The sequence below is a fragment of the Taeniopygia guttata genome, chromosome 3 (assembly GCF_048771995.1).
Source record: "Taeniopygia guttata chromosome 3, bTaeGut7.mat, whole genome shotgun sequence".
NCBI lineage: Eukaryota > Metazoa > Chordata > Aves > Passeriformes > Estrildidae > Taeniopygia > Taeniopygia guttata.
In genome coordinates, this window is record NC_133027.1 from 115,226,808 (window position 1) to 115,248,087 (window position 21,280).

Below are 21,280 nucleotides of genomic sequence, written 5' to 3' on the forward strand. Positions count from 1 at the left end.
TCTCTCTTCAATGCAGCCAATTTGAAAGCTAAAAAAGAACAATAACTGTTCTACAAGGATTTATAAATAATCACCCTTGAATTCCTTAAGAAAGGAAACGGACACTATGATGACGCACAAGCACTCTTAACATATCAAAGCTTTAAAAATAGAAGAGTGCTGCCCTATAGATAAAAAAAAATGCCATGACTTTAAAATGTTGGTACCACCTAATCCAGCTGCTCTTAAACAAGAATTGAGCAGGAGGAGATAATGAATGCAGAAACACATTAAAACAAGGAAAATCCACCAGAATCTGCAAATAGGGTCACAACCTGAACTTCTAATTGCAGGGCAGTTTCCCTCATATAAAAATACAAGGAAATCTGCTTTTGCAGAGGAGATTTCTCTCTGTTTTGCTCCTTCATCACAGGATAGTTTGGACAGTCTGCCACACCTCATGACCAGGTGGCCATCAGGGCCGTCTCCCTGTCTGAGCTGTTGTAGAAGCTGGATGCCTCCTACCCTTGGCAGAATTGTTTCCTTAGAGCTGTCCCTGTTGCACAGCAAAGAAATTTTGTCTGATAAAATGGTTTCTCATTTGTCAAGGGGGTGAGGGATGGCAAATAAAAGGTCCAACACCCATATCTACAAATGAGGTGGCCTGTGTGGATCTTCATATATTACAAAAAATTGAGACCTAATTTGACTACATCAACTAACTAAACTGCAAAAAATGTGTATGACCTTTGCAAAGTGCATCTGTAATTATTTCTTACACCACTTGACTTACAAAGATAAAAACCCTAGAGAAAAGTCACAGCTATAGTAAATACTGTCTTTAGACTGGCAGATCAAGGGCTGCCATAACCAGCCACACTGAATTTCAGAAAAATTTCCTCCGAAAGGTAAATACTTGCTGTTCTGGTATCTGAATATAAAGCCAATAAAGACTTTTAAGATTACCATCACACGTACACAATCCTGTGTGGGGCAAGAAAAGCGTTTTTACAGTCTGTAGCTGTTTGGTTACATATCACCAAAGCACATATCTTCCCAGGTCTCCAAGCAGAGGAGAAGCCTTGAACTCAGCTGATACATGTGTGAAAGAGCCAACCTGATACTCTGGAGAGCTGCTGCCCTACTCACTGCATCTCACAAGATGCAACAAAACCCTGAATGATTTACATCACCAATGGACCATGTTTTCTGTACAACAGAGCATTTTTGGTTGAGTCACTCTATCTTTTATTTCTTTGCTGCCCTGGAAAAGACTGCACAGAATGGTGAGAACAATGATGTTTTTCCTCACAGATAACCAATTATAAAACAGAAGGTATAGAAGATAAGAGTGTTGAGAAATTAAGCACAATGTAGCAATGCAGCATCACATCCACTAAGATGTTCAAGGCAACAAAGACAAGCTACATACATTATAAGACAACACTTTTTATCCTTCTGGTCAAAGTCTTTCAGGCCACCTCTCAGTACCCATATTCTCAGTTTTCTCATACAATAGTTTTTGCTAATTCTTTGGCAAAGACAATGCTAGATTTAAAAGTAATAGAAAAGTGCCTTCCTTTCTCTAAGGCTGAGTTGTTTAACTTTCAAGACTTATGACATAAAATTATTTTGATTTTACAATTAAACCATACTTATAAAAATCTAAGTCAAGAGCTAGAAGTTTATAAAGTTACAAGAAAATGAAGAGAGGTGCAAAATTGGTCAGGTAAAAACTGCCAGCACAATATTGCATTTGGCTTTCTAGCAAATGTTAGGAAAATTCAAGGAAATTAAAGAAGAGCAAGAATAGTAATGGAGCAAAGAGATATAAATATAAGTTTTTAAAAAAGTAAACACGGTACTAAACTATAGGAATTAAATTCTGCTTACTCCTCATTTCTTTCAAACAAATATTCCTGATCTGTGTAGGGTATCTAGGACTGAGCTCCAGAAGAACAATCTACTACAATTAAGACTGTAAAAAGGAAGAAAAAAAAAAATCATTGAATATGAAAAGCACCAAGATGCATGAAGTTTCAGAATAACTGAGATACAGACAGAATCAGAAAAAAAAATTCAAACACAAGCCCATGCTTTGCAGCACAGCTTATGAAAATCCTGGGGTGCTATCAAGAAGAACCCCAGACACTGAGGTCAGCCTGGATAACCACATAAATATCTTTAACATGACTTCAACACAAACAGAAACCCTAAGTCAAAAGTCCTTAAATCAAATCCTCACCGAAGTTCTGAATAAGGCAAAGTTCTAAGGCCAAAGTATGCAAGTGACTGCATCTATTGATATTGGTCTTTCCATGACATGCCAGCATGGACACAGGTAATACCTGATAGAGTACAACCCTGAACTGAAAACACTGGGCCCATAATTCTCTTCCACAATGCTGGCCTTTCCTGTGTCACCCAGCTTTAGAAGTCTGGAGGGAAGGCAGTTCTTGTAGCTTGGGGCACAAAGGAAGAAGTATTGTCTAGAGCTCAATTGCTGTAGGCCCCCACCCCCATCCCTTGCATGAGAACAATCCTATGCACATGTAATATCCCATGTGAACTGCCAAGCATATTCACTTTTCACTCACTTTATGCATTTTGCTGCATGTATTTAACACAGGAAGAGAAGCATGAGCAAATTCCTACCTTGAGTTTAGGCTGCACAAACTCAAGTGCCTCACCTGCATACATGTGGTATGTCAGTCTCTCGATGAGCTTCACAACAGTTCCTGCCTTGATGATGGGGATTCCAGATTTGGGCTGCATGTTCTCTTCAAACACAATATTCTCTTCAGAGTCGGGTTCTGCAAATCTATAAAGCTCAGGATTTGGAAATCTCATCTGCTCCTCTTTTTCTTCCTGTAACATTGTTACATCCAACATCCTTTCCAGTGTGCTTCTATATTGCAAAGATATCAATGCTGCCATCCAGTTGTTTTTCTCTTCAGCTGATTTAGCAGCAAAAATAACACTGTTCTCATCTTTTAAGATTATTTCAAAAGCATGTCTATACTCATTAGTGTCATCTTTATCATTGATTTGTACCTTTCGCATGAAGAACTTCTCCTTGAGTCGATATTCTGCATTGCTAGCACCAGGAAGTCTTGGCTGGCCATGATTTGACTTACAGCAAATCATCAAGCCATCAAACAGGAATATGTGTCTCTCGTGCTTTGCTCCTACACGTGTGAGTGTTCCTTCCATGATGAACTCGTTACAGCACTGTCCAATGTCTTTACCCTCCCAACCATCAATATTTTTCTGAATTTCATTCATTTTCTTAATTGCTAGCTGCTTCCCCTTCATCTGCTGAGTATAGAACCGGCATGCGGACTCACTTCAGTGGAGGATGGGAAAAAGACAGCCTATTAGTACACATGTATTTAAAAAAGCACAACCACCACTAACACAAAAACAACACATCATCCTTCTGAGAAGTGAGTACTCCACTGAGAATGTAATTTCATCATTCAATATCAGCACCATTGCAAAGTCTTAACTAAAGTATCTCATCTGATAAATTTTCTACTTATCTTCAGCAACAGATGTTTTACCGATACACAAACAACCAGAGGCAGGCAAGTTGTGAGTGCTTCTTAGCCCAACAAGCCACTCACTTCCATAACCAGAAGAACAATTCTAGATGGCATTAATTTGAAACAAGTACATTCAGAAAAAAACAAGCTGTTAAATGCATTCATGTTCAAGCCTAAAGGTTACCCTTGGTAGCACAAAAATTGTCTGGCAACAAAAATATTGAAACAATTTTAGGAGTAGTTTCAAATTCAAGAACATTCCCTTCTAACTATACAGAAAGGTACTTTTAGAATATTTTTTATTTATTATCTGAGCCCAATTAACCCACTAATGCTGTAACTTTCTACTTACCACTGAATTCTCAGAACGTCTCAACTACCAGTTTGCAAGGACACATAGAAATTAGAACTGTTTTAAAACAATAACAAATTATCTTGGCTTTGATGTCACTTCCTCTGAAAAAGCAGGCTTGTCACAAACTATTTTGTTCATTGTTTACTAAAAGAGGAAACCAAGAGCCCTGGATTTATAGCAAAGCATTAAGAGCAGAGAGCAGAAAAACCGGAAACGTTTACCTAAGCCTTCGTTTTGCAAGGCTTTTGGAGCATATCCGTTCCATACTGCTTTGAAGATTTAGCAGGGCAGTTATTGCTTGCTTCAAGCACTCCTTATCTTCTTCATCCTCACTTTTTTCTTCCAATTGCTGTGAAAATTGAAAGTCAAAGACAGGAAGTGTTACAACCATTTCGGTATGTGCAAATCCAGAAGTTTGACCCAGGAAGAACAAATCTAACCATCTGCTGATTTTCCGTGCTCCTGCTTGTTATAAAAGCTAATGGTAATAACCAGGTGTGCTATTGACACAGGTGAGAGACAACTCTCTGCTAAAAGCCTAATCACACTAAAATACAGCACAGTTATTAAGGTGCCCCAGATACAAACACACTCAGACATGCAGTATTTATCTCAAACTGGTTTGATTTACCTTACAGCTCCTTAATGGAACCCATTTCAGGCGCTAAATCTTAAGAAGAACAAGCAAGGAAGGAGATCCCCATACACACCATACTACAGGACAAGATCAAATCAGTCTGTAACACATAAACATGCTGGAACAGGCAAGCTGGACCCAAAGTTAAGCAGAATTCCTTAATCACATTTAAAAAAAGAAGATTACAAGGACTCTCACCTCACGAATAACAGTCTAATTAATAAATCAGGTGTAAGGGGACTTTGGAAATTATCTCAAGCCAATCTCCAGCACAACTGCAGAGCCAACACAAATCAAGTTGCCCAGAGCCACAATGAGTTTTAAATCTAAAAACTAAATTAAAACTGGGTAAGAAGGGTTAACACTTAATATTTTGTGTCTAACTATTGTTATGACAGGCAGATTTTTAAAACAAGATCTGCCATGTTCAAGATTGCTTAAATTGAAGATTTGCATCTCAAATCTTCATTTAAGCACTAAAACATTTTATGTGAGTACAAAAATAGGTGACCACAGTTGTGGTTTAAATGTCAAACTGAAATAACATCTGCAGAATTATTAACAGACAAGCATTTTAGCCTATCACACACCAAGAATTAACTCCACAAAATTGAAGGGTTCGTTTTGGTGGTAGAAGTGAAACCAAGACCAGCATGAACCAGAATGAGACACCCTTGGAAAAAGTAAAATTGTGCTGTTCAACTCCAGAGTAAAATATAAGCATTGTTCTCCAAAATCCAACAGAGTACACAGTCATCTTTGATATTTCAATGGGTCAGAGAACAGCATTTTTCCCTAACTAGAGTCAATCATTCAACGCAACAGCTGTCAATGCCAAAGACTACTCTGTTTCCAGCCATAAGGATGACCACAAAGTTTACTCTAGGCAGCTTTGGTTCCTGTAGTGTCATCTGTTGTACTCTCAACCTAAGCAGCATTAGGTAGGAGAGCCTACTTGAGTAACAACCACTGAAAAAGATCTGAGAATGCATCACAACAAGCATTACTCCCCAGAAGATCTCAGGGAGATGACATCATCCAAGAAGGAACAGACTACCCACTTCATATTCCTCAACGCTCCAGATTTCGTGGAGGTGTCATCTCCCCTTTGCTTCAGTTTTACAGATCTAGGTTCAGAGAGGATTTCAGACCAATGAGGCAGGTACAGCACTACTGGCAGAAGTCTTGAAAGAAAGCTCTAAAAAAGCTGTAACTACCTCTAAGATTTTGGATCTTTCCTGCACAAGCATTCAGAGAAAGCTCTCTGCCTTGTGTGCTGCCTTTTTACAAACCCCCATCCAAACAGTCTGGCTGGATTTCCTACAGTTTCTGGGTTGCTACTCTTCAGCAGTGGAAGAGATAAGGCCTGGTCTCCTTGAAAATAAGCCTTACTAGGTCCTACAATATTCTGTACATTCTCTTCAGAAACAAAACTAATAAAGACTAACATTCATTACTGCAAAGCATTCTGCTCTTATGTTGCTTTTTACAGCAACCTCTCTCCAGCTGCAAAAATGTAGGTATTTATCCATGTCCCAAAGCAAAACACATACATACATATGGAGAAAGCAGTTAATAATTTCCCAACAGGATCCATTGGGAGTAATCCTATTTCCAATGGTAAACAGAAATGAAATCAAAATCCAGGGAGTGTAATTATGCTCCAGGTTTAACATTTAAAAAGTGCTGTGCAGAAATGTGTGTTGTCTTCTGTTGTAACACCAACACAAATGGCAAATCAAGCAGTACTCTGAACTACTATGAAGACACTTCTCTGGACATAGGAATTTGGAAATTTATATTCCAGCATGGTACTGTACAATTACCAAAACCAGACTTAACCAGAATTCAGTGTAAATTACAGCAATGATTTTATCTTACACTGTCCCTGGATAGTTTAGAAAAGGTGGAAAGTGAAATGGCATCACTGGAAAGCACCAGAAAGTATCTCTGCAAATCCTATTCATTCTTCTACAGCTGTGCAGTGCCCCCTAATGAAGAAACCAGGGAGATGCTAAGTGATGAGGGGGGTTTTGTTTTGGGGTTGTTTGCTTTTGTTTGGTTTTATACAGGAAGTGCACTACATACTACAAAAATATTATAAGATTAGGCGAAGGAAGTGCAGACTTCTGATTACCAGTAGTACTACAAAGATTGTGGATTTTAACAATCTTATGAGAAAATATTGGCTTATTATTCATATGATTCACAATACTATAAGCACAAGACCCTGTTCATCCAAGGAAAACAAACCTGGAAAATAGACTGCTAGGGAAGTCTCTAAAAAAAGAAAGTACTCTACATTCTAGGCCACAATTTCTGAAGAGACATCAAGAAGTGGAAGACAAGGTATTTTGTTCTACCTGTTGCATACCACAAGGATTATATATTTATAAATTCCAAAGAGATAGAAAAGAAATCCTTCTCATGCACTGCACAATTAGACTGTGGTAGTTGACATCTTACACTGTCAGAAAAGCATCTCTCTGGAAATACAGTGATAGAAAATACATATGAGAACATGCAGATACAACCACAGCAGCAGGTGTCATGACAGATATGAAGTCTTGTTTGCATCACAACCTAGACTTCTGTCCTCCCAGAAGAGTTAAGTCTAACCACTGAAATCTGTGAACTGCAAGTTCCCCAATTCCTCTGGGAATCAAGATCACAGCTTCAATACACAGAAGACAGAGCTATTTTGTAATCAACAATAAAAACCAACAGGGTTTCTTTTCTGACCAAGGCAGGCAGGTCTGCTGGCACTTTGCCATAAACCAATCGTGGAAGGAGGCTCAACAGCAATAGAGATATCTGAGAGCACCCTCTGACTTTTTGTAAATCCCAAAAAAACTCAGCCCAAAGCAGCAGTGTTCTGGGGACAAAGTAAAGTGCTCTCATGTCCAGAAACTTTTAATTTTTAGCAAGCATCAGGAAATCATCTGGGACAGTAAATGGGGATAACTTCAGGGAACACTATGCACTTCTGGGAAATGCTAGAAGATTAAAAAGCATCTCACACTTGAAGCTTGAAGGAAACTCCACATGCCATATTCCTGAACATATATACACAGCTTCAATGCAATGAAATTTGAAGTCATTTTGTTTTCATATAAACTCAGATAATCTTAAGCACAGTGCAGTAAAAATACTCATACAGTTACCTGTTTATTTAGATCTACATTACAGCAGGAGTGTTACTTGCACTGACAGTGGAATAGAACTTAATATCTTACTGAAGCAATGATAAAAACCTTTTCTCCACTCAAAGTTTAATTATGTCTTCTCGGTTTAATTAAAAAAAGTTACATAAAATATCACATGTCAAATATCAAACCCCAGATATCAGATAATTAGTTATATAAAGCCTTTAGCATTCTCTTGGAAGTACATTTTAAAAGACACAGAAGCTAAAAGGCCCTCATCTTTTATTTCATGTTACATTTAACTCACAATATAAAACATGATCAACCCTTTGGGAAGCATACTGGACAAGTAAACCATCAAAACAGAGGAAAACAAAAAGCATTTCAACTTTTAGTATAAGATTCCTTGTTCCTTCACCTCATAAAATAGACTTAAATAGATCTTAAATAGACTTAAAATAGATCCTAAATATATGTTGAAAATTCAAGTACATCAAATGTCATCCAAGCCCAAAAGATGTAAAAACATTTGGGCTAAAGAAACATGTGAATTTAAGGAATTGCTACTCTGATTACTCAATGTGAACGTTCTTATAAGTGAAGGGGTGTGTGTGTGTATGTGTGAAATTAAAATAATTACATTTCAGAATTCAATTACATTACTCTGAAGTGCCATTTTGAAAATCAGGATGGACACTGAGGAAAAGCCAGGAAGACTCGTTGAGAACTATATACTACATAAGTCTGTCAGCTGATGTTTCACCAATTCAACAGTTCAAAGTTCTCTATAACAGGTTCCTTATGTGGCCAATTTGCCATTAGCATTCCCATAAAGAGGTACAGCCTGTCAAAAGACCATATTCCAGATTTGCTCCAGAGCTACGGCACCCTGCTAAGTGTTTCACCTGGTGTCTGCTCAACAGGAAGAGGTGCAATTTTGCTCTCAGTTTCTGCAGCTGGGAAGGGATTAATGTATACAATCGATGTTAAGTTTCACACTCAGCATCTCCTTCACCAAGGAAGGGATAGAAGAGCAAAGCCTTTTTTCCAAATGACTTCTCTGAGGTTATCACAAAACTATTTGCTAAACATTCAGACTTTTTGTAGGCTACTAGTAGCCATTTATGCATTTTACATTCCATTACTGTGAATGGCTACTTTGCCTGTCAGAGGCCTTGACTTCTCCAAGTACAGAAAACCCATTTGCTCTGCATTTTTCAGAAATAATGGGGTTTGGCTTTTTATTTTTTTTTTTGCATGTGCTGATGTCTCCTCCACAGCAGCATCATTACCTTTCTGCAACAAATGTACAAGTTCACACAGATCCTTCCAGAGCACATTATCTCCAGTGGATATAGTAAGTCATCCACATCTGCAGCTGCATACACAAAGATCCGTAAAATAGTAATATTTCTGCTTTTTATTTATTTCAAATGTGTAGGAATGTGCTTCTTGTTGATGGAGTAAAAAAGTTACCCTTTGTTTCCTTAAAAAGGAAAAAAGCTTAGAAGTTTCTCTCTTCAATTTGGTTAAAAGACACTTCATAGGACTTGGAGATTTCACCTCAAACTTAAGGATATCTAATTGGACAGAAGCCAAAAAGTTTCACCTAGGTAATTCACTAGAAAAAGAAGAGAACAAAAGTAAATAGCTTTTGTGAAGTGTTTTAGTAGGAGCAAGAACTTTTTGCCTTGGCTCGGTTTTTCTTTGCAAAGAGCTTTGTTATTCTGCCTTTTATTAAAACTTTTTTGTTTCCAACACTGTCACAGGAGCCATCTTGCTACTTTTATGCTACTTGAGGCAGCTAAGCTATCAAGGGTATAATACTTGTCTACAAGAGCTTATTAGACCTAGCTCAAAGAGACCAAGTATTACAAATGGTATTGTGCATACAAGTTACTGTCTTTGGAAAGAAGCACTGGAGAAAAAGCGATTCCAGAAAGTAAAATCTTGTGCTGATATTAAGTGAATACTTTCTTGAAATAATTCACAGTTCAAATCCATTATTTACTGGTTTTAACAGCAATTAAAAGATACTTTGCAAATAGACTAAAGCAGCAGAACCTGTTAATCACAGGGCTCGTACTGAAGACAAGCAGTCCAGACAGTGTTGTGTGACAATGATCTATAATTGCAGATATTGTAAAACCTTTGCAGACTGACAAAGTTCAACTAATTAAGACTTTAATTCTCCACCCTGGGCTGGGTTACACCACTTACAAATGGGATCGCACACTGAATTCACTCAATTTGTTACACTCTGGAACATGACACTGTTTGATGAAACAAGGCTGAGAATCAAAGTGAAGTCAAAGCCCAAAACACTTTGGGATGTTCTGCCCAATAAAACACACAGCAAGAAACTTAGAGGATCAAGCTCAAGATACTCTAGTCCTAAACTAACACTGTACTACCCTGTGCCTTCTTCAGCAATATGCAACCAATTTAATATCAACAGGTTGGGAAAAGGAGAGGTTATCATCTTGAAAGACCTTGCCAAGCCAGAATTACTATTTTTACTATTAGCATGGTGAAAGAGGAAGACAAAAAGTTCAGCTGAGGAGTATTTCTACTTGAGATGAATTGCCAGTCAGTAAAACCTGAAAAGTTGCTTATCATCTAAGAACAAAGTTTGAAAAAAAATAAATAGCATATAATAGATGTTGCTGTGAAATGAAAGCATCCCAAGATTTTTAGTATATTATAAACAGAATTCCAATTAAAATATAAATATTAAAAAATATTAGCATTAATTTAAAATATTAAAATATATTAGCAAAGAGATTATAGTTACCATTCCTAAGTCATGGGACTCCAGTCTGCACTTGGCTTAAAAAAAATCCCAACCACACAAAATCCCTGCTGAATTCTCCTGTTGCTCAGAATACATTGTTTTATCTAAACAAAGTTTATATATGCTTTGCAGCATTTCTACCTGGAAAAAAAAGAACTTTAAAGTACTCCATTCACCCAATGAAAGAGTATCATACATGCATACAAATGTGCAGCATTCAGAACAGTGCTCAATTCAAAGGTCTTGAAAACCTTTTTCTTCAATTACTAATAATGATTCTGTGATTTAGAAAAGTTCATTTATTATCTGAACATCTGCAGAAAAGTGCAGTTTCACATAAAGTTGCTATTTTATATAGTTCTGATATAAAAGTTTGAGGAATTTCAGGCTGGTTGAACGAAAACACAGCTCTTAGTCTTATGCTAATTACTCAACAATGTAACAGCAAGAAGATTCAGCTAAAAACAGAATGTGCATTTGTGCATTCCTGGTGCCCTGTCCAACTAAAGATAACCTTTAGTGAATAGAAATTTACTTTTGTTTGTAGTCTGGATAGTTAGAAGGTAACTGAAATGCATTTTAAATAGATTCCTTTAAAATATGCAACATTATACAACAATAAAATTACATTTACTTTATATTTACAATAAAGCTTTATTTACACAGCTCAAAGATAAATGCTAACCTCTCTATCCTTAAGTGTATCTATATTCAAGAGAAATCAAATGTTTTTTCCATATGCTACTTTGCCAACATTTTGTCTCCTCATTACCAGAGGTCCATTTTCATAGCATTTTAAACTTGATCATTCATAGACATGCCTGCAATCACTAACTCAGACCTCTTACCACACAAGAGAATTCAGTATCTTGTATCAGTGGAACTCTCAGGATGATATAATTGCACAAATATCCTTCCGCGGCAGATAAAAATCAAGTTGGAATCTGTTCAAAGATTCCAGATATAAGGAAGAAAATGTTACTGCTAGCAAAGACTATTTGAGGCAGGGATTCATACTGAATTGCACGCTGATGCACTCACTGACAGCTGAAGATGCTGCCACCAGAGATGATATCTCTCTCTTCATGTGCACCTATTATCCATCACTGCCTATTTTGTATACATGATATGTGTGTGCTGACAGACCACAGTGACAGGTGTCCAACTAAAATGTGATGTGAGCAACATGGTGGGAAGAAACCCGGGAGGTTATTATCAGATACAGAATAAAATCCAGCACAACAATACCAGACTGACAGGGTAGAGGAGTTATGTGTGTTTGTGTGTGTAAAGAATGAATGTGAAAAGAAGAATTTTTCACAAAGCAGAGGTCATGAGTTGCACAAAGACTGATGAACTTTGGAGGGGGTCGGGGGGGAGTGTCAGCTTAGACTCCAGCCTGCCCTAGAAAAGGCAAACACAGGCTGCTCCCTGTTCCATAGGCACACATGCTCTCCTTTCCCCCCTAAATCTGCCAAGGGCAAGAAGCAAGGCAGGATGGCTGGGTGTCAGACAACAGTAATCCCTCATGCTTTGTCCATTAGGTAATACAGTGTCATGTTCACATGGAAATATGCAAAACCTTCAGTACTGCATTTTGAGACTTTGTGATAACAGCATGAGCAGAGAAACCTTATGTCTGTGCAGGTCTTTATCGTACAAAATGCAAACAACAAGCTGTGTCAAACCTCCCTTCCAATGGACTGCCATGAAAGGAAATGCATCATATTTTAAAGATGTCTGAAGTCAGACCAAACCCATCAATGAGACAAACAGGTCAGGCACACATCCCAAAATTTTTCAAAAAACATGTTATACAAGATGTGCTACGTGCCACATGTACATGTACAAGTAAAGGTGCACATGTGGCTAAATCAGTAAAAATGGAGTTAACAACTGTAGACACTTATGCTCAAAGATAAACTACTGGCTTATCCAAAAACAACCAACCAAACATTCAAGGAAACACAATATATTTATTTAAATTGTTTTGGTTTTTCATTTGTTTGATTTTTTTTGTTTTACTTCTGGTCCAAATTTTCATAAATAGTTGTTTGGAACACTGAATACCTTATGAATTTCCATTAAGCTCAAAAGATGATCCTACAGGAACATTTTCCTCCGAATGCTTTATACTCCCTAAAGATCATTATGCAATACTGATAAGTAACTCAGAGAAACATTCTGCAGCTCTTATATGTTATTGTTACCCTATCAATGCAAGGTCTAATTACAAATAGCCCAAGTATAAACATTACCCAAGCCTTCCCTTTGAAGGAAAAATATCACTTTACAATCCCATGGGATGCGCATGGCAAGAACTGAAACTTTTATTAAAATAAAATCAAGTCTGAAGGGGAATCTTGCTGTGATTTCAAATTTACAAAGTAACAGCTTGAGAAAGCTTGGACATTTCTTGTAACACAGCCATGTACTATCATCTCCTAGCACTGTTGAAACAATCATTCCAAAAATATGAGTGTGTAGATCTCTACTCTTTCTAGATTGATAGACTACTCAGCAGAAATAACTATCAGCTGATATGCAATTAATTATAGCATCCACCTGCAGAGCACACAGCCAGCTTTTCTCTCAACACAGCAGTTTTATTATTCACATTCTAGTAAAATATTTTACACCTAACTGAGCATACAAAGCTCTCACCTAACACTGAGAACCACGAAAAAAGATGCCAAACACATCAGATTTACACAATATTCTTACTTTTAGCAGTTCAAAATAATGAAGACAGTGGTAAACAGGAGCGAGGAGGAGCCGGGGTAGAACGTACTGAACAGCTTCTTTAAAGCCTTCACCTATTGACTAGAAACAAAATAAGTTTCAGTCTTAAAACAATACATGTACTGAAGCAGTAAGACAATGTAATTAACACAGTAATAGCAACAGCATATCTTATTTAAAAGCAAGTTACCTGTAAATAAAATGCTGCTCCTGGCTTTGATAATTGACTTAGAAAATGATCATGAAACCCGGGTCGTAAAATATCTTGTGCATATGATTCATATGGATCAAATGCTAGTTCCTAAAAAGAGATACAGAATAATTTTACAATCATAAAATCCCAGAATGGCTTGGGTTGGAAGGGACCTTAAAGATCTTCTAGTTCCAACCCCCCTGCCATGGGCAGGCAAGCCATCAGTTTACAAAATTGATTTAACAGCTAAACTTCCACATTTCTTATAGAAAATACATATCCTACTTTTCTGCATACTTTTCCCAAAACACTTACAGAAAAGAATCCATACTTTTATATGCACAGACTCATGGATTAAATAAATCTAAAAGAGTTATCTGGAAATCAACTGGTCCAATTCTTTGTTCAAAGCAGTGTCCACCTCGGGGCTAAACAGATGCATCATTCAAGCTGGCTGAGAATGCTCAGGGTTTCTCATCCTGTTGAGTTCTAATTCTAAGAACAGAGACACCAAAGCGTCTCTGGGCAGCCTATCCCAATGTTCAATTTTTCTCATTGCAAATTTCCCCCTCTCCCCCCAGTATCTAATCAGGATTCATCTTTTTGCCATTTTCATGTTCTCTATTTCATCTCACAGTTCTCACCTGAGAATCTGCCCTGGGCATCTTCACACTTTCCCTTCAGGTAACTAAAGACAGCAGTAAGATCTCCTGCTTCAGCCTTATCAAGAATCAACAAAACCAGCAGTCTCAACCCTCTTTCCTGTATCATGGGCCTCAACTCTTTAATCATCATGGCAACCTTCACTACAACCTTCACTATCTTGCTTTTCCTGTACCAGAAAGCCCAAAACTAGAACCATACACCAGATTTGGTCTCAAGTTTTACACAGAACTGCCTGCTACCCATCCCCTAATACAACCCAGGAACTAGTTAGCCTTCACATCTGATCTCCAAGGATCTCCCAGGCCTGGCAAGCAGTGCTGCTTCTCAGCTGAGACACTGCATGGGGTTGTTTGCTCCCAGGTGCAGAATTTCATGTTTGCCTTTACTCAGCTCTAGGAGGCTCCCATAGGTCCGCTTCTCCAGGCTGTCAAGTCCCACAAACAGCAGCTCTGTCCTGCTGTGTGTTCCCCCACAATTTGGCAGCACCCACCAACCAGATGAGGCAGACCTCCTTCCACAACACCAATACAGACATTAAACAGTATTAAACCCTGAGGAATGCTGGCAACCATTGGCCTCCAGGTGACCTTTGTGCTGCTGATAACAATCCTCCAAAAGCCTGACAGCTCAGCCAACTGCCCAAGTTCTACAATTTAACCAGCTAGGCTGCACCTCACCCATGCTCTGACAGACTGTGCTGAAGGCCCTGCTTAGTTCAGGTAAGAGATAATAACTGCTCTTCCCTTTGCTCATGGACACAGCCATCACTCTGAAAGCAGTCAAGCTGGACAGCTACAGTTTGTCCTTTGGAAATCTGTGCTGGCTTTTGCCAGCCACCTTCTAGTCCTTCACATGGCTGGATGTAGGTCCAGGAAGATTTGCTGACCTTCTCTGAGACTAAGGAGAGGCTGACCACCTTCTAGTTTTACAGGAACCTCCTCATTAGTGTTGCTGAGTTTTTTCACCTCTACTCTCTGAACTTTAAACAGCCACTCCAAAATCTGAGATTTAGAGACTAAAAATATATGAGCACTTTAAAAAATGGATAGTCTACTCATCACAGTGGGGCTGGAAGAAGAGATCTGAAACTGAAGAAAGCCAGCTGGAACAGATATCTAGCTGCAAGTATTAAAATATGAATAGCAAAAAACCCACCAAAACCCACAACACCATTCTCTTACCTCTGCCATATCTTCAAAACAGCTGCCTACTAGTGGGTGAGGACTACCTTCATCTGTCATTTCAACAGTGTCCTCTATATGACCCAGTAACTTCACACTAAGTTCATGGATGTCTGATATACGACTAAATATATTTTCTACATCCTGCAACAAGACAAGACAGAAGTCAAATGTGTAAAGCTATTCTGTTCTGATGTGAAAGTCAAGAACTTCCTTAAAAAGAACAAGATTTTACAATCATTTTATAACATACTTTTTCTGTGATTTATGTAAGATCATAAAATGTATTTTAAAAATAATGAATATATAAAAACATATAAAATGTACATTATTGAAACATGGCAAAGAACGGTGAGAGATATTAAAATTGCAGGCCTGTAAGTGATCATAAGTAAATGAGAAGGTTTCTTCCACAGTCCTACAAGTAGAACCTGCAAGTGCTCTTTTACTATTTCCATATCAGAACCCAAGAAACGTGCTTTTTCTACTGCTGATACATTAAACTCAACAACAGTTAAGTTTGGGAAGTATCCATCTATATTTTTACAGATATCATAGTAGGTGTCTTTTGTGTTTGTGGTTTGTACAATACTTACATGAGATGAAAACAGTTTAGAGTTGGAGGCATATGGCTCTCTAAAAACTCTGATAATGAGATTCAGTTCCCTTATATATTGCCGTACTTCTGCCATAAATGACTTCACTAGATCATAATAGGTTTGCTCCCCTGAGGTGGAGGGTTCTTCATCAGATAAAGTTAGTGCACTTAAATCTTCTACATCTTGATGGAACATATCCATTAATACCTAGGCAGCAAAGAGAGGGAAATCCACAAAATGAGACCCTCTTTTTGAGATTGACTAGTAAGTTACCAATAAAGAAAGACTATTATTCCCATGAAATCAGACTGATAATCAGTAAGATTTATGTATTATCATTCTGCAATCAGGTGAGTATTACAAAACCAACATCCATTGTTATGAATTTGCAAGTCATTGTTTGCATGGCAATTTCTGAAGACTCCCAGTCACTTAGACCAATCCAGGCATCTCTCCAAGAATGTGGTCCTAAAATAAATTACAATTTTAAAAGGTGAAGTACACAAAAACAATTAGCATTTAGCTGTGTTCTATTGCTCTGACTCAGCAGTGTGTGTGTATTTTGGCTTTTCAGCTTTAGCTTTACCAGGAACTCACACATGCTCAGAACCCCGTGATCTACCTAAAATGAACACTGGCCTGTCCACAGACTGCACATGGCCCAGTTTCTGTCCTTAACTGCTGAACTCTCTTGTTAAAATGAGCCATTGAAAAAGGGCAGCAGTTTCAGAAACCAGTCCTGTTGCAGAACTACACACGTAACAGGAACTCTAAACATTCTGACTACCAGAGATCACAATTCATACCCAAGCAAGGTTTACCAAACACAAGCAATCAGTAATTTGAAGTTCTCAACAAAAGTGTATCACTGAACACTTCTTCCAAATGTGGTGTGTGAGCCAGGAGTCATTACAATGACTCTCAAAAAGCAGAAAAACACAGGACATTTTGCATGAAGCCTGACTTCTGAAGGTCTAAGAACAGAAGGTGATTCAGGCTTCAGAGTCAGTGACTGTACAAAGAACTTGGGTTAAAATGAGAATCCTAACTAATTCTGGGGCATGGGACATTACAGCACCACTACTGTAGGAAATCACATGGAATAATCCAAGTAGTCAAGGAGACCCCACCATTTCTAACTTTCCTTCACAGATACAGTTCTAGCACACTGCTAGGGGATTCCAGGCTGTATTCACTAGGCCCATGTCTCTCTACTAAGGAAAATTGGGCTGAGATGCTAAGGAGAGAGGGGTTTTGTTTGACCCATTGAAACACTACTTTTTACATGCAATACAGTCTTAAGTTAGTGCTGCTTCACAGTAATTTTTAAAGCATTCACATGTTGCTGACATTAGGCAGGTATAATCAAGAGAGATTTAATAAGCACAATCAAGAGCTTTATAAGCTCAATTAGCTTCCTGGTAGTTTTGTTCCATTACTGGAGCTCTATTTTATGACACTAATTTCTTCTTGGAAGATAAAATATTCCATGTACTCACTAAGAAAAAGACATCGTCCTCTCAAAGTTACCTACAGATTTAGTTGTTTGTTAACTTGACAGACCAGAGTTAGGCTTACCTTATCAGCACACATTGCTACTTTAATATCTTGTTTTGTAATCTCATAATGTCTTATATTCCGCACATAATTCCCAACCAGTTTTAAGATGTCTGCAGAAATATATTCTAATACTGCTACTATGTAAACAGACACTTGGTGGTCAATTTTGTAGCCTAGAACTTCCTAAAAAGGGAAAAAAAAAGAAAACAAAAAAACATTCCACTGTTATTCAACTGACGAAACAGACACTGTAGATGACAACTCAAAACAGTTAATAAGCTTAAGACCCTGCTCAATAAAGACTCACCACATATTCACAGCCTATTTTAGGAATTGAAACAAAGGAGTGTGTAGGCCTAGAGAGAAAACTGTGACATTGCAGATGCTGCTCTATTAAACATGGAAGTGCCAAGAGCCAACTAACTGTCCCAAAAACCTCACCTAAACATTTAGGGCTATTTGCACAAGATTCTTTAGTGTTTTCTTAGTCATGGAAAATGAAACACAAACAATCAAACTTATACAATGTGTTCTTGGCCTTGTTCATCCAGGAGAGAATTAAGTTATTTTTAACTCAGAAATAAGTATATTCCATTAACTGGAACACTTAGAACTGTGCAACAAACACACATATTCTTAATTCTTTTAGTTCACAGTTCAGGCAGCACACAGACATTACATGAAACAAAGGGGTTGACCTCTAACTGCATTCTGAAAGCAAGATTCCATCACTGCTTACCTTTAACAAGGGATGGATTTTTTCTACTGGAAGAGATAATGGATTCCTTCGTTTCCTCTTCTCAATAGCAGACTGGGCATCAGCTATTGCCCACTTATCAATAGGATGGGGGAAACTTTTTTGAACACGATCCTTAACACAAGAAAACATGACCAAGGAGTAAATGCACCATCTGAACGATCTCAGCAATGTAACTGTGTTATCAAACTGCTTTCTATTATTTAACAAATAAATGGTTGCTAATATTTGTATTTCAACTATAAAAGCTTATACAAGATGTGTAAATGTTATCATCTTAGTACATGCTGCTCACTACATTCATAAGGCTGTTTCAGGGTATCATTATCAGAGAATTATCTACTGCTCAAAACTTAAGAATTAAGCTGCAACTGAAAACACAGTTTGCTCCCCTTGTGTCCATGCCTGGTAACTTGGTATTTGAATACATGACTACATACCCGACACTTTATTCCCTGCACAGGTTGGTCACCGAATGAAATTATAACAAGCTTTCAGTTTTGCCTTTACTGATCAGCACATGGTCCACTTGGAACACATGCAAACTGCTCTGATGATGACAATGAACGTAACAGGAGAAGAAAATGTCCAACAGCACTCACATATTCTAAACCAGTTTCAGGCTACAGGTGGGCCAGACATGGCCCAGTTTATTTACTCCTTCCAGCAGTGCCTGAGGACATCTGCACACTCCCATGCATTAAATAACTCTCCAGCTAGAACTCACAAACAGGTCTCTGGACGTTCTTTTTTGTAGCCCTAGTATCCACAGATGCCAGAAATTTATTTTCTTACATAACTTCACATTTTATTTTTTCAGACCACAGTTCCCACTGACTGTTTCAGTTGAGAGTGCTCACATATGTAAACATGGCTCCTGTTTGAGTAACCATGAAATGAGGAAGACAAAGTTAATGACCACTTACAGAGGGCTGGCACTGGAAAAAGTACACAGACAAAAACTTTCTAACAAAAAAATAGCGACAGAATACTATTCTATAGAGGCAATACACAATTTTTTGAAGTGCAGGCTTTTTTTTTCCCTCATAACACTTTCGCAAAAGGAAAGCAGAGGTCCTACGAAAAAAAGTCTGATTCTGGTCTAATACCAATTCACACTCCTAGTCTGCTGACTGAACAATGAAGGTGTCCCAGGGGAAAAAGGAATGTGTTCGATCATATAATTAAAAACAGCATCATTGTGCATGAACACCAAGGGGGTAAATGGCAGTTGCTTGATCATCTCTACTTTTTGCATTTCTCCTGCCTTCACAGCCGTAAGACTCAAAATACAACACTTTGTGTCCAGGTTTTTGCCAGTGTCTAAAACAGCATAAACCACTTTCCCCAAAGCTCTTGTCTCTTGAGCTGCCAGACCAGAATGACGTTGCAGAACAGATCAGCATTAAAGTGGACACTGGAACACCACTGGAGGTGTCAGTGTTCAAACAAAAGGGAAGAGGAAGGATGAAATTCATCAATATTGTGCTGTAAGAAGCCATCTTTTTAAGGTTTTTTTGTCAGCGAGGTTTTATTTGCCAGTAGTCCACTTTCTCCAGAACATGAGGAAGTCACTTGGACAGGCCCTGGCATCAAGCACTGGAAACCAACAGGCACACAGACTCTGTAGCCTGGCACCAAAATCTTTAAATCATGGTAAGCACCAAGTGCTACCAAGGTATTCATGGTCCTACAAATTTAAGTGATACAGCTTCACTAACTTGTTCCTCAGATGGAAAAACTTTTCACCTCAATGTCTCTTCTTAAACATTAAGCTGCTCTGCTGAGCAGCAGAGGTTGTAGATCTTTGAAGGGGCAACCGTAAGAGACGACGTTTCTCTACAGAGGAAAGAAGTGTTCCTAAACTCTTTCTGAAGAAGTGACTGACTGTTTTTGTTTTAATTTCTGGGACAGCAGGGGAAATATCAGCCTAAATTACCATGCTGATAAAGCAGCACAGAACCTCAGACTAAGCAGTTGTAGTTTGCATACAATATCAGTGGGAAAAAAAGGTCTTTTGAAAGGAACCATCAGCTTAATATGCAAAAATTACACTCGCCTTCTATTGAAAAGTAATACAGTTCACAGATAATTTTGCTGTGCATGGAACAACAAGTTCAATTAATAGGAAAAGGAGCTATTAGGGAACTCAGTAAGCTTTATGCAGAAGACTGTGCTACATAAAGATACATAATTACTGCTTTCCTTTTTGCATTGTGCAATGGTTATTATAGTAGCTTTCATGTAATAGTTCAAATTGTTTCCAATAACATTTGTAGTAAGTGTTCTCTATACCTCTACATCCAGAAAACTTCTTGGTTGAGCTTGACACAACATATTTAACAACTGAAGAATTAACTCCTCCACATACTGCAATGCATCTTCAGTAGAGGAAAGCTTAGGATGGACTTGCACCTGAACCTAAAAGAAAGAAGAATTTAAGATTGGACTTTTATTCTTCCCCAAACCACATGCTTTACTTGCAGAAAAAAGATGACAAAACCCAAGCCAAACAGCCCAGAAAAATACAATAATGTAGCTCTGTTAAGGTCCATCAGACAAACATGAGTGAAAGCCTCGCACCTTACAGAACTATAAATCTCAAATGCTTTATATACTCAAATCACTATAAATTATATTTAATGTCAAGAAAATGTTTAATTAATAACTGTGCTTAGCAGTGCAATTAGGAAAACTTTTAAAGCCCTTGCATATACTTATCTTCTCCACTAACTCTTTAACCACTGTTTCTGCAAGAGGCTTCAGCAGTGGGGGTTTTCTCCCTTTGACACAATCCATAACAACGAAATACAGGATATTTTTCACTGAGCACACTACAGGAACAATGCTTTCAGTAGCATTTATTATTTCAAATTACTGAATCCATGCTGAGTCAGCACTCATAAGATTCACTTAGAAGTTTGTTTCTGTAGTGTTTTTTTAAAAATATGTCAGCCTCTAGAGCAGGAAAAAACCACTTCAAATAAGGCCGCAGTGTTGTCCTGGCATTAAGTGGCAGCTGAGAGATTTTGAAAATTTGGTCCCAGTATGTTTACCTGTATGTCAAAAGTGTGTCTAATTTCTTACTGGAGCAAATTCAATAAAGAACAATCCCCCTTACTCATT

The 21,280-nt window shown here is 38.0% G+C and overlaps 1 protein-coding gene across 4 annotated transcripts in view; it reads right to left on the minus strand.

The window, feature by feature from the left end:
- Positions 1-21,280, minus strand: part of SOS1 (SOS Ras/Rac guanine nucleotide exchange factor 1) — a 41,712-nt gene that overhangs the window by 12,243 nt on the left and 8,189 nt on the right. For all 4 annotated transcript variants that reach the window (XM_030269318.4, XM_030269319.4, XM_030269322.4 and 1 more), the window contains 9 exons: positions 20,450-20,575; positions 18,137-18,268; positions 17,416-17,580; positions 15,835-16,044; positions 15,239-15,382; positions 13,389-13,499; positions 13,181-13,279; positions 4,101-4,228; positions 2,670-3,325 (listed from right to left, as the gene is read on the minus strand). In XM_030269318.4, the coding sequence (XP_030125178.2) occupies positions 2,670-3,325; positions 4,101-4,228; positions 13,181-13,279; positions 13,389-13,499; positions 15,239-15,382; positions 15,835-16,044; positions 17,416-17,580; positions 18,137-18,268; positions 20,450-20,575 (1,771 nt within the window). The remainder of the gene's footprint in view (positions 1-2,669; positions 3,326-4,100; positions 4,229-13,180; positions 13,280-13,388; positions 13,500-15,238; positions 15,383-15,834; positions 16,045-17,415; positions 17,581-18,136; positions 18,269-20,449; positions 20,576-21,280) is intronic.